The 13,158-nt window shown below is 39.2% G+C and overlaps 1 protein-coding gene across 1 annotated transcript in view; it reads right to left on the reverse strand.

The window, feature by feature from the left end:
• The window catches only part of SLC15A2 (solute carrier family 15 member 2), a 52,473-nt gene that overhangs the window by 5,354 nt on the left and 33,961 nt on the right, over positions 1-13,158 (reverse strand). The window contains exons 13-18 of the mRNA XM_017890936.1: positions 11,393-11,474; positions 10,676-10,810; positions 10,082-10,246; positions 9,881-9,927; positions 8,308-8,418; positions 7,199-7,295 (exon numbers count right to left, since the gene is read on the reverse strand). Coding sequence (XP_017746425.1) covers positions 7,199-7,295; positions 8,308-8,418; positions 9,881-9,927; positions 10,082-10,246; positions 10,676-10,810; positions 11,393-11,474 — 637 coding nt within the window. The remainder of the gene's footprint in view (positions 1-7,198; positions 7,296-8,307; positions 8,419-9,880; positions 9,928-10,081; positions 10,247-10,675; positions 10,811-11,392; positions 11,475-13,158) is intronic.

Genomic DNA, 13,158 nt, shown 5'->3' on the forward strand with positions numbered 1-13,158 from the left:
TGCTGGGAAAACTGGCTAGCCATAAGTAGAAAGCTGAAACTGGATCCCTTCCTTACTTCTTATACAAAAATTAATTCAAGATGGATGAGAGACTAAAATGTTAGACCTAAAACCATAAAAACCCTAGAAGAAAACCTAGGCAATACCATTCAGGACATAGGTGTGGGCAAGGGCTTCATGTCTAAAACGCCAAAAGCAATAGGGCTTCATGTCTAAAACACCAAAAGCAATGGCAACAAAAGCCAAAATTGACAAATGGGATCTAATTAAACTAAAAAGCTTCTGCAGAGCAAAAGAAACTACCATCAGAGTGAATAGGCAACCTACAGAATGGGAGAAAATATTTGCAATCTACTCATCTGACAAAGGGCGAATATCCAGAACCTACAAAGAACTCAGACAAACTTACAAGAAAAAAGCAAACAACCCCATCAAACAGTGGGCAAAGGATACGAACAGACATTTCTCAAAAGAAGACATTCCTACAGCAAACAGACACATGAAAAAATGCTCATCATCACTAGCCATCAGAGAAATGCAAATCAAAACCACAATGAAATACTATCTCACATTAGTTAGAATGGCAATCATTAAAAAGGCAGGAAACAACAGGTGCTGGAGAGGATGTGGAGAAATAGGAAAACTTTGACACCGTTGGTGGGAATGTAAACTAGTTCAACCATTGTGGAAGACAGTGTTGTGATTCCTCAAGGATCTAGAACTAGAAATACCATTTGACCCAGCCATCCCATTACTGGGTATATACCCAAAGGATTATAAATCATGCTGCTATAAAGACACATGCACACTTATGTTTATTGCGGCACTATTCACCATAGCACAGACTTGGAACTAACCCAAATGTCCATCAATGACAGACTGGATTAAGAAAATGTGGCACATATACACCATGGAATACTATGCAGCCATAAAAAAGGATGAGTTCTTGTCTTTTGTAGGGACATGGATGCAGCTGGAAACCATCATTCTCAGCCAACTATCGCAAGAACAGAAAACCAAACACGGCATGTTCTCACTCATAGATGGGAATTGAACAACGAGATCACTTGGACACAGGAAGGGGAACATCACACACCAGGGCCTGTTGTCAGGTGGGGGAAGAGGGGAGGGATAGCATTGGGAGATATACCTAATGTAAATGACTAGTTAATGGGTCCAGCACACCAACACGGCACATGTATACATATGTAACAAACCTACACGTTGTGCACATGTACCCTAGAACATAAAGTATAATAATAAAAAAAAAGATGTATTTTTCTGTAAAATTTTGGTTCAAAAGAGATTTTTTTCAGGGTGAAGTTTTTGTTAGTATTACCAAATATATGTGATCCCACAATCAACTTTTGTTTCTTTAGTGTAAAAGTACTTTAACTATATTTATGTTTTTAGCTATGGTTGGTTTTATGTTGTATCTACTAATATCTTTTATTACAAATGAAATAACATTTTGAAAATTATATGTATATTTATTGAAGGGGCTCAAAAAGAAAACAGAAGAAAAAATTATATGTATGTATTAGTCCTTTCTCACACTGCTGTAAAGTACTGCCCAAGGCTGGGTAATTTATAAGGGAAAGAGGTTTAATTGACTCACAATTCCACATGGCTGGGGAGGCCTCAGGAAACCTACAATCATGGCAGAAGGGGAAGCAAGCTTGGACCTTCTCATATGGTGGCAGGAGAGAGAAGAGTGAGGAGCAAAGGGGGAAGAGCTCCTTATAAAACCATCATATCTCATAAGAAGTCACTCACTATCATAAGAACAGGATTGGGGAAAGCGCCTCCACGATCCAATCACCTCCCACCAGGTCTCTCCCTAGACATGTGGGGATTATGGGGATTATAATTCAAGATGAGATTTGGGTGGGGACACAAAGCCTAACCATATGAATATATTTCTTGAAGTAAAACTTTTATCAGGAATTAGGTGTAATATCCAGATACATGAGACAAAACAGCACAGTTAAAATGTCATGGTCAAAAGTCCTTCAGATGAAAAGTCTTTGACATCTAAATGCCCTTAATCCTCTGAATCAAATGGTCATTGGGTCTAAAATAGTAAGATAAAGGAATCTTCTTTTCCTTTAGCTGACAGTGTAAATAATACCTAGGCATCTGTTTGTGTTTTCTCAGCATAAGAAGAGACTATGGCCAGAGCTTCTAAATCAAAGTCAGATACTTACATGCTCATAGGCAGGTAATTAAGTCAATGAAAGAGGCTGCAAGGAAATGATGAGGCCTATGATGAACTGGACAGCACAGGTCCCATCTCAATGGCACAGCCACTACAGCACCAGACAGTTGACACAGTAATAGCTGTTAGGAAATCTTCTGATTTTTTTTTCCCAAGAAATGTTAGTAATACAACTTCTTAGGTGTAATGTCTTGAATTTATTGGCAATTAATTCTTTTGTTATTTTTGTCAATACTGTGCAGGCCAAACAAGACAGGACTATGAAAGAAATTGGGCCTCCAGACCTATAATTTATGGCCTCTACTGTAGATGCTTATTAGATCCTGGTATTCAGAAACAATACATATGGCCTCTATCTTGAGTGGCATATGAGAGACAGAAGAAACAGAAAATGGAATAACACCAGGAACACAAGCATCATGCGCTGAATCATGTCCCCCAAAACTTGTATGTTGAAGTCCTAAAACCAGGTACCTCAAAATATAAACTTATTGGGAAACAGATTTGTTATACATGTAATTAGTAACGTTGAAATAAGGTCATTAGGGTGGGTCTAATCCAATGACAGGTATCCTTATTAAAAGGGGGGTAAATTTGGACACAGTCGGATACATAGGAAGAACACCATGTGAAGATGAAGGCAGATATTAGGATGATTCTTCTATACACCAAGGAATACCAAATATTTCCAGCAAATTGCCAGAAGCCATGGCAGAAGCATGGAACAGATTATTCACAGCCCTCAGAAGGAACCAGTCCTACCAATACCTTCTTCTCAGACTTCTAGCCACCATAATTGTGAGACAATGCATTTCTATCCCATAAGCCACTCAGCTTGTGGTGCTTTGTTACAGCAGCCCTAGAAAATTAATAGAATTACAGCCAGGCACAGTGGTTAATGCCTGTAATCCAAGCACTTGGATTGAGGTTGAGGTAGAAGAATCGCTTGAGTCCAAGAGTTAGAGACCAGCTTGGTCAACATAGTGAGACCTCTTCTCTTTTTTAAAAAAAAATTTTTTTTAAATTAATTCATCAGGGTAGGACATGTCTGTAGTCCCACCTACTTGAAAGGCTGAGACAGAAGGATCACTTGAGCCCAGGAGTTTCAGGCTACAGTGAACTATGATTGCAGCACTGCACTGCATCATGGGCAACAGGGCGAGACCCTATTTCTAAGAGAGAAGAAGAAAGAAGGAGGAGGAGAAGAAGGTGGAGGAGGAGGTTAATAGAATTAGGTTGGTTTAATATCTAAAAATCAATTGTTGTGATACACTGTATCAGTAAAATAAGGGACAAAAACACATTACCATCTCAATAAATGCAGGAAAAGCATTTATAAAATTCAACTCCTGTTCATGGTAAAACAAACAAACAGAAAACTCTCCAACAAACTAGGAATAGAAAGGAACTTTCTCAGTCTGAGAGTATCTATGAAAAATCCACAGGTTACACACTTAATAAAAGACTGAATGCTCTTCCCCTAAAAGTATTTCTGCTTTCACCACTTCTATTCAATATTGTACTAGAGGTTCCTGCCAGAGCAACTGACAAGGAAAAGAAATAAAAAGCATCCAGATTGAAAATGAAAAAGTAAAGCTATCTCTATTTGCTGATGATATGATCTTTTATGTAGAAGGCCTAAGGGATCCACTCAAAAAACCCATTAGCACTAATAAATAAGTTCAGCAAGATTGCACAATGCAAAATCAATATACAAAAGTAAACTGTTGCAATGAAAAATTTGAAAATGAAATTAAGAAAAGGATTCCATTAACCACAGCTTCAAAAAGAATAAAGTAAGTAGGAATAAATTTAACAAAATAAATGTAAAATGTATACTCTGAAAATAACAAGTTCTGTGCATGGCGGTTCATGCCTATAATCCCAGCTACTCAGGAGAATGAGGAGAGAGGATCACTTAAGGCCAGAAGTTAGAGACCAGCCTGGGCAACATAGCAAGACCCTGTCTCTAAAAAGGAACCTTAGGCTGGGCATGACGGCTCACACCTGTAATCCTAGCACTTTGGAAAGCCAAGGCAGGAGGATTGCTTGAGGCCAGGAGTTTGAGATCAGCATGGTCAACATAGCAAGACCCCAATCTCTACAAAAAAATAAAAAATTAACCAGGAGCAGTGGTACATGCCTGTAGTCCTAGCTACTCAGGAGGCTGAGGCAGGAGTGTCATTTGAGCCCAGGAGTTCAAGGCTACAGTGAGCTATGATGGTGCCACTGTGCTCCAGCCTGGGGCACAGTATGAGACCTCATGTCTAAATAAAAGAAAATAAACTACAAAAAACTGTTGAAAAAAATTAAAGAAGACCTAAATAAATAGAAAGACATCTCATGTTCACTGACCAGAAGACTTAGTATTGTTAATATGGCAATACTTCTTCCCTAAAATGATCTTCAGACTCAGTGAAATCCCTATCAAAATCCCAGCTGGCTTCTGATCTTACGATGATCCTAAAATTCATATGAAAATTCATGGGACCCAGAATGGGCAGACCAATCTTAAAAAAGAAGAAGCCTGGAGACTCATACTCTCTGAATTCAAATCTTACTATAAAGCAACAGTAATCAAGACAGTACGGTACTGGCACAAGGATAAACATACAGATCAATGGAATGGAATTGAGAGTCCAGAAAAATGGCCTTACATTTATGATCAATTGAATTTTGACACAAACATCAAGACCATTTAATATGGGAAGAATAGTTTTTTCCAGAAATTGTCCTGGGACAACTAGAGGTATACATACAAAAGAATGAGACTGGATCCCCTACCTTATACCATATACAAAATTTATCTCAAAATGAATTAACTATAAAACTCTTAGAAGAAAACATAGGCACAGATTCTTATGACTTTGGATTAGGTATGACATCAAACACACAATCAACCGAAGAAAAAATAGATAAATTGAACTTCATCGTAATTAAAACTTTTTCTACTTCAACAGATACCATCAAGAAAGTTAAAAGACAACCTATTGAATGTGAGATTTTGCAAATTATATATGATAACAGATATATCTAAAAATATATAACGAATGCTTACAACTAATAAAAAATACAAATATCCCAATTAGAAATTAGGCAGAGGATCTGAAGAGATACTTCTTCAAAGAAAATACACAAATGACTGATAAAGACAAGAAAAACTGCTCCAAATCTTTAGCCATCAGAGGAATGGCAATGAAAACCACAATGAGATGCCATTTCACACCCACACTAGAGTGGCTATAATAAAAAGACAGAAAACAAGTGTTGGTGAAGATGTAGAAAAATTGCAACTCATACATGTGATTGGTAGAAATGTAAACAGTGCAGTCACTTTGGAAAAATCCACAAATGGTTAAACATAGAGTCACCATGTGAGCCAGCAATTCCACTGCTAGTTACCTATCCAAAAGAAATGAAAACATATGTCCATATAAAAACTTGTACATGAATGTTCATAACAGCATTATTCCCAAGAGTCAAAAGGTAGAAACAATTCAAATGTACATCAATTGATAAATAAATAAAATGTATTATATCCATGCAATGGAATATTACCCGTCAATAAAAAGAAATGAAATACTGATACATGCTACAACATGGAAGAGCCTTGAAAAACATGCTAAGTGAAAGAAGCCAGACACAAAATAGCACATATTGTATGATTCCATTTATATGACATGTCCAGAATAGAAGAATTTATAGACAAAGTAGACTAGTGGTTTAAGAGGAAATGGGGAATGACTGCTAATGGGTACGTTATTTTTTGGGAGGGGTGACAAAAAGTATTCCTAAATGGCACAAATCTGTGAATATAGTAAAAACCATTGAATATATATTATTGGATATATATTCCTTCTATATAATGAATACTTATTAACATATATTGACTATACTAATATATTTAAAATCATTGGATACTTTAAGTGGGTGAATTTTATGGTATATGAATTATATCTCAATAAAGCTGTTATAAAAATGGCACACCAAAGGGATCAAGTTAATTAAATTAATTAATTAGTAAAATAAATAGAACTTTATAGATCGGGTTCTCATCAAACCTCCAGAAATGTTCTTTTTCTTATTCACTATCTTTTAGTCTTTAATACAGTGTGAATAGTAATGAAATAACAAAATTAAAGTCAAGATGGACATCAAAATTAAAATCAGAGGTACCCTGCCCCGACTGCTAGGACAACTGTTTTTGACAGACCACAATTAACTGATCCCCAAACTTTGTGTAGAGATTGACATTACTATCAGTTTCAGTATTTCAGACTGTGACATGTTAGCAGATCAAATTTCCAGAGAGTAAGAAGATCTGCATATGAAGCCGGTCAAGAAGACATGAATACTTTTTCATAAATAACTGTTGTTTGCTTGGAGACATAATGAGACTGGAGCAGGCCGTGGCATCTCACAGTCATGGCTCAAGATAAATTATGTCTCTCCTTCCCCAAGACCCTTTGCTTGTTGTTGATCTTATCTCTTAACATCCCCTACAGAGACAGTGGGCTTTCTAAAGTCACTGTAGGGCCAGGTGTGGTGACTCATGCTTATAATCCCAGCACTTTGGGAGGCTGAGGTGGGTGGATTACCTGAGGTCAGGAGTTCAAGGCCAGCCTGGCCAACATGGCAAAACCCCATCTCTACTAAAAATACAAAAATTAGCTGGGCATGGTCGTGGGTGCCTGTAATCCCAGCTACTCAGGAGGCTGAGGCAGGAGAATCACTTGAACCCAGGAGGCAGAGGTTGTAGTGAGCCGAGATTGTGCCACTGCACGCCAGCCTGGGCGATGAGAGTGAAACTCTGTCTAAAAAAATAAAAATAAAAATAAATAAAGTCACTGTAGAACCTGTCATCTTACACTAGAAATAAATATATGTGTCTGCTTTGCCACAGAGTCTTCTCTTTTGTTTTCTGCCCCTGCCTAGAGGATCCCAGGAGAGAGGGTGAGAAGGTGGCCGTGAGCTACTTACATTAGTAATAACAAACAGATATGCTGCACCAAAGTCTAGTAGACCCAAATTCAGAGAAAAGTTCTTATCTTCTGTTCTACAATGCACTGCAGGGTATCTGGAACAGGATGAATTTAGATTAGAATAAATATCACAGCTTAGAAAAGCATTCCCATTTCCAGGTGAAAATGATCTCATCTCTCTACTGATGGTGAGGAAAGCAGTGAAGCTACTAATTATCTTTGAAGAGAAATGTTTCTTGGAGTGGGTTATTTTCATGCCAGGCTTCTGTCCCTGATTTGAGCTCTTTATAGCCTGTCAGGTATTTTCTAAAATATTCAACCTAAATAAAGTAGTTACAAATCATATTCTTTTGTGAACTTAAGTACCATGTGAACTTTCCTCATGCAAATCTTATGACTTAGTAGAACAGGCTATAACAGTGAACCTGAGAAGATAAGCTCTAACTAATGAAGTGCCAATTCAAGGTTCCAAAGTACATTCTTCAGTAGAAATGGAAACCAATAATAAACTTTGAGAAACTCACAGAAATGGACTGTGTTAACTATACAGAGATGGGCTGTGTTAACTATATAGTGTGGTCTTCACAGCAATCGTGATCTCAACATATCTGTGCAGAAAAAAAGTGAGACTGAGGGAAGGAAGCAAGAGTTGGAAAAGATCAGGAGTGCGTCTACACTCAAAATTAGCCCGCATGCAGGCCGGGCGTGATGGCTCGCGCCTGTAATCCCAGCACTTTGGGAAGCCAAGATGGGCGGATCACGAGGTGAGGAGATCGAGACCATCCTGGCTAACACGGTGAAACCCCATCTCTACTAAAAATACAAAAATTAGCCGGGCGCGGTGGTGGGCGTCTGTAGTCCCAGCTACATGGGAGGCTGAGGCAGGAGAATGGCATGAACCTGGGAGGTGGAGCTTGCAATGAGTGGAGATTGCGCCACTGCACTCCAGCCTGGGCAACAGAGCGAGACTTCGTCTCAAAACAAAACAAAACAAAACAAAACAAAATTAGCCCACATGCACCTAAGTTCCCTACCTATATTACAAAGATAGCTCTCAAAAAACAATTATTGACAAAAGTAAAATGTCCACAGGGGCAATGCACTTACTCTCCTCTTTGCACAGTTCTATAAGCAGACACACCATAGTCTTCACCAACATTGAGAGAGGTATCTTTACTCAGGGAGATGTTGACATCTTTATGCAGAGTGTTAACAAACCTGAGGGCAGAGATATTATTTACATATCAAACAAACAGGAACACCTGATTAAAGAGGGTAGGGACCTTTTATGTTTTGGGTATAACTATATCCCCAGTGCCTAAGTGCCTAGAATAGTGGCTGGCACATAAAAGGTACATAATGTATATTGTTAACTAGACAAATGAATGATCCCACAGGTAAAAAGTAATCCATAGTCTTAGCTGTCCCTAACTTTCTTTTTCTTGAACTTTTATCTCTCACATCCTCAGCAGACCTCTAGCTAGGTGGACACTATCATGATCATTCATGGCAATCTGAGTTTCCTCACTAGTCCAACTTAGGTGTATCTAATTTATTTCCCTTATAATGGTGGAATCTATCAACTGAGACTTTAGTAAGAAAAATAAGATAATTATGCATAAAGAAATGATAGTATTTACATAAAACCCATATCTTAACCTCTTATAAATTAAGCCCAATGTGACTTATGCAAAACTCAGACTTCCAGCCCAGAGTAGGTTGCTATAATTGTTTTGGAGTCTGCAGAAACTTTGGACCCTTCCAGAACCATCTTTCTATTTTTCTGAACCTGGCACCTAGATTGTCCTCTCAGGAAGGGTTTTTGGTACATTTCTGTTTTGACAGCTTTTGATTTGGTCTCTGGCCCCAGGCATAAGAAGGATAGTTCCTTCTAGAGTCCTGAATGTTGATTCCTAGACTTTAGATCATTCTACACTGACGTAGAAAATGCCCCTCTGGAGGTCCATGGCTCTCTGACCTCACATTGTCTTATTTTGAGCTGTTTACTTTTTTTGAAGCATATTCAAAAGCAAGTTATTATGACTGTCCTACCCTTCAGTGAAATCCAGACTTTTCACTAAAAGTTCTCCTCTAAAATGCTATTCTCAACAGCAACCACTTGACCTTGGTGGCCATAGACCTGTGTATCTGTCCATTTCATATCTAATACTGGCCACAGAGAACACATGTCCTCTTGGGTACTCCATCTCTGTAACTGTCCCTCGCCTTTTGACAACACCCTTCAGCCTTATCTGGATTCAAAACTAAGTCTTTTGGCTCCAAATGTGTACTATACCATGATGCCTCTATAGGCTTATAACAAAAACTATACTTTAAAAGATATATATTCAACTATCAAAAAGGAAGGGAGGATTATTTTCTCACTTCCAAATTTCTCTCTGACGATCACAAAGAGAAAAGTACTCAGTTATTTTCCTGAAAGCAAGATAAACAGATAAAATACAGCAGAAAGAATTTATGCCCCAGAGTACAGGGGGCTTACACAGATAGGGTCATCTTTGAATCCCACATGAGAAAAGAAGCCTATCTGCCTCTCACTGTCCTAGAAAATGCCTTTTGACACCAGTGCCCCTGGCACTCTAGGAGAGGGAATTCCTGTTCAGAACAAGTCCAAGATTCGAGAAAACAGAGTGGCTTGGAATCTCTTTGACATTCAAACCTCACAGTTGTCATCCCATTGATTGTTTTGCTTTCTGTATCCTTTACCTACAACAGAGGAAAGTAAAAATCAGTAACAGCTGATGAAATAAGACCTATACTCAGAAAATTTGATCATCAGGCAGATCCTTGGTAAGCATTGATAAGACAGTCATATTACTTTGAGATGACAACTTAAAACACAAGCAATTCCTCAACTTACCATCATGCTGGAGATACTGTTCCCATCTTCACGAATGACAAGACTGTACCAGTTCTTCTCCTGCACAGAATGCTCAGTGTAGAGAGACAAATTGTGATATTTCAGGTGGAAGTGAAAATTCTGGCTTTTTGTTTTCAGGTGCAGTTTGGAATACTGTGGTGTTTTCTGTAAAATGAAGACCATAAATTGAAGGTCACATACACCTTCTACTCCATATTGGACATTACAATGTTGTAGCATCTCAGAGTAGGTGACCTCATCAAATATTTTCAACCTAGTAATTCCTTTCTTTAACCAAGTCATTTTATTTCTTGGAATTTACCCTAAGAAATAATCAGAGGTATGCACAAATATTTATGAATAAGAATGTTCATTATAGGATTATGTATAATAATAAAAACTGAATACCTATGTGGAAATGTCTAAATAAACTGTGGTATATCTATAGAATAGAATATTATATGCCCATTAAAATCATGTGCTCAAAGATTATCTAAAGACATGGGAGGATGCTTATGATACAATTAATGTTAAGAAAAAATCAAGATCAATATAGCATATAGAGTTGCTAATTCATTCAGGTACACACCTCACCTGAAAGGATTTGATGGACTCTATCAACAGAGAATTGTTTTCATTTCCTACCACTGTCACTTTCACATCATCATCTGCCAGATTCAAGACTTGTAGGAAAACCTCCTGGGGACCTGGCTGGGCCGGGGTCATTTCCTTAGAACAAAGAATACATGTCAGAATCACCAACAAATAATCCTTCAGATACAATGACAACACATATCTCAGTTGTTTCTGACAGCCTAGTCCACTAGCCAAGTAGACATAGTTTTCTCCCTTTGAAAAATATTTGGCTTAGAAAACTCTAAAGGCAGTTTGGAGAGGGAAACATCAGTTCAATGTAGCAACTACCAATGCCAGCTTACAAACTCCATGCTTTTTGACTCAGCTGTGGCCTCATCCGTAATAGTGGCTATTCAATCTGCCAAAAGGTTTTTACTTGAGTATCTAGAAAGGCATCACCTAAGCCTGTGTTCCCTAAGGAGATGGCTATCTTGGATATTAGTGTTTGAGAATTCCCTGAAAATACATTCTAAGTCACTCAGGTGGGAGGTGGGCCTCATTTTGCATTGCTGTTTTACCACTCTATCTACTTATTTATCACAAATACTTATGATACACCTCTTATAAAAAAGGTACTGTGCTAGGTCCCAGGAAATCATGATCGAACAAGTCAAAAAGAGCAAATAAGAAAGATATGATCCTTCCCTCAAGGAGCTTAAGAATTACTGAACTCACATTTATTTTTATCTCTACAGCTGCTGCAACTGCAAATGCCAGGCACGCTAGGATCATACCAACAGCCATTTTCCTAAGTGATCTGTGGTGGAAAGGAGAAACAATTATACCTAAACTTTAGACTCTTAAGGATGAAATCCAAACTCTGTAGCCTATTATTAAAGACTGCATTAGGCTGTTCTTGCATTTCTATAAAGAAATACCTGAGATTGGGTAATTTATAAAGAAAATAAGTTTAATTGGCTTATGGTTCTGCAGCATTACAGGAAGCAGAGTGTTGGCATCTTCCCAGTTTCTGGTGAAGCCTCAAGGAGCTTTCAATCATGGGAGGAGCCAAAGGTGGAATAGGCATGTCACATGGTGAAAGCAGAAGCAAGTAGTGAGGAGGTGGGAGGTGCCACACACTTCCGTTTTTTTTTTTTTTTTTTTTTTGGAGACGGAGTTCTCGCTCTTGCTACCTCCAGGGCGTGAGTGCAGAGCCGACTCAGCTCACTCAAGCTCGTTTTCTTTTCTTCTGTGTTTGTGTTCGCCATTCTCCTGGCCCTCAGGCCTCCCAAGTAGCGGGAACTACAGGCGCCCGCCCTCGTTTCACCCGGCTAGTTTTTTTTTTTTTTGTATTTTTAAGTAGGGAGACAGGGTTCTTTCACCGTATTTAGCCAGGGCATGGGTCTCGATCTCCCTCTTATCCCGGTGATTTTGCCTGGTTCTCGGGGCCTCCCAAAGTGCTGGGATTACAGGCTTGAGCCACCGCGCCCGGCCCACACACTTTTAAATGACCAGATCTTATGAGAACTCATTCACTATCATGAGGATAGCACCAAGGAATGGTGCTAAACCCTTTATGAGAATTCACTCCCATGATCCAATCATGTCCCATCAGGCCCCACCTTTATCATTGGGAATTACATTTCAACATGAGATTTTGGTAGGGACAAATATCCAAACTATATCATTCCATCTCTAGCCCCCTAAAATCTCATGTCCTTCTCACATTGCAAAATACAATTATGCCTTCCCAATAGTCCCCCAAAGTTTTAACTCATTCCAGCACAAACTCAATCAAAAGTCCCAAGTCCAAAGTCTCATTTGAAATAAGGCAAGTCCCTTCCACCTACGAGCCTGTAAAATCAAAACAACTTATTTACTCCCCAAATAAAATGGAGGTATAGGCACTGGGTAAACATTCCCATCCCAAAAGGAAGAAACTGGCCAAAACAAAGGGGCTACAGGTCCCAGGCAAGTCTGAACCCAGCAAGGCAGTTATTAAATCTTAAAGTTCCAGGATAATCTCCTTTGACTCCACGTCCCACATTCAGGGCACACCGGTACAAGGGGTGGGCTCCCAAGGCCTTGGATAGCTCCACCCCTGTGGTTTTGCAGAGTTCAGCCCCTGTGGCTGCTCTCACAGGTTGTTGAGTGCCTGTGGTTTTCCAGGCCCAGGGTGCAAGCTGCCAGTGGGTCTGTCATTCTGGGGTCTAGAGAATGGTGGCCCCCTTCTCACACGTCTACTAGGCAGTGCCCTTGTGGGGACTCTGTGGGGGTCACGACTAGGACACTGCCCTAGTAGAGGTGCTCTCTGGGGGCTCCACCCCTGCAGCAGGTTTCTGCGTGAACACCCACGCTTTCTCATACAGCCTCTGAAATCTAGGTGAAGGGTGCCAAGCATTCTTCATTCTTGCACTCTGTATGCCTGCAGGCTTAACACCATGTAGAAGCCACCAAGGTTTATGGCTTGTATCCTCTGGGGAAACAGGCATGTCACATGA

This window comes from Rhinopithecus bieti, unplaced genomic scaffold (genome assembly GCF_001698545.2).
Source record: "Rhinopithecus bieti isolate Rb0 unplaced genomic scaffold, ASM169854v2 scaffold_759, whole genome shotgun sequence".
In the NCBI taxonomy this organism is placed as follows: domain Eukaryota; kingdom Metazoa; phylum Chordata; class Mammalia; order Primates; family Cercopithecidae; genus Rhinopithecus; species Rhinopithecus bieti.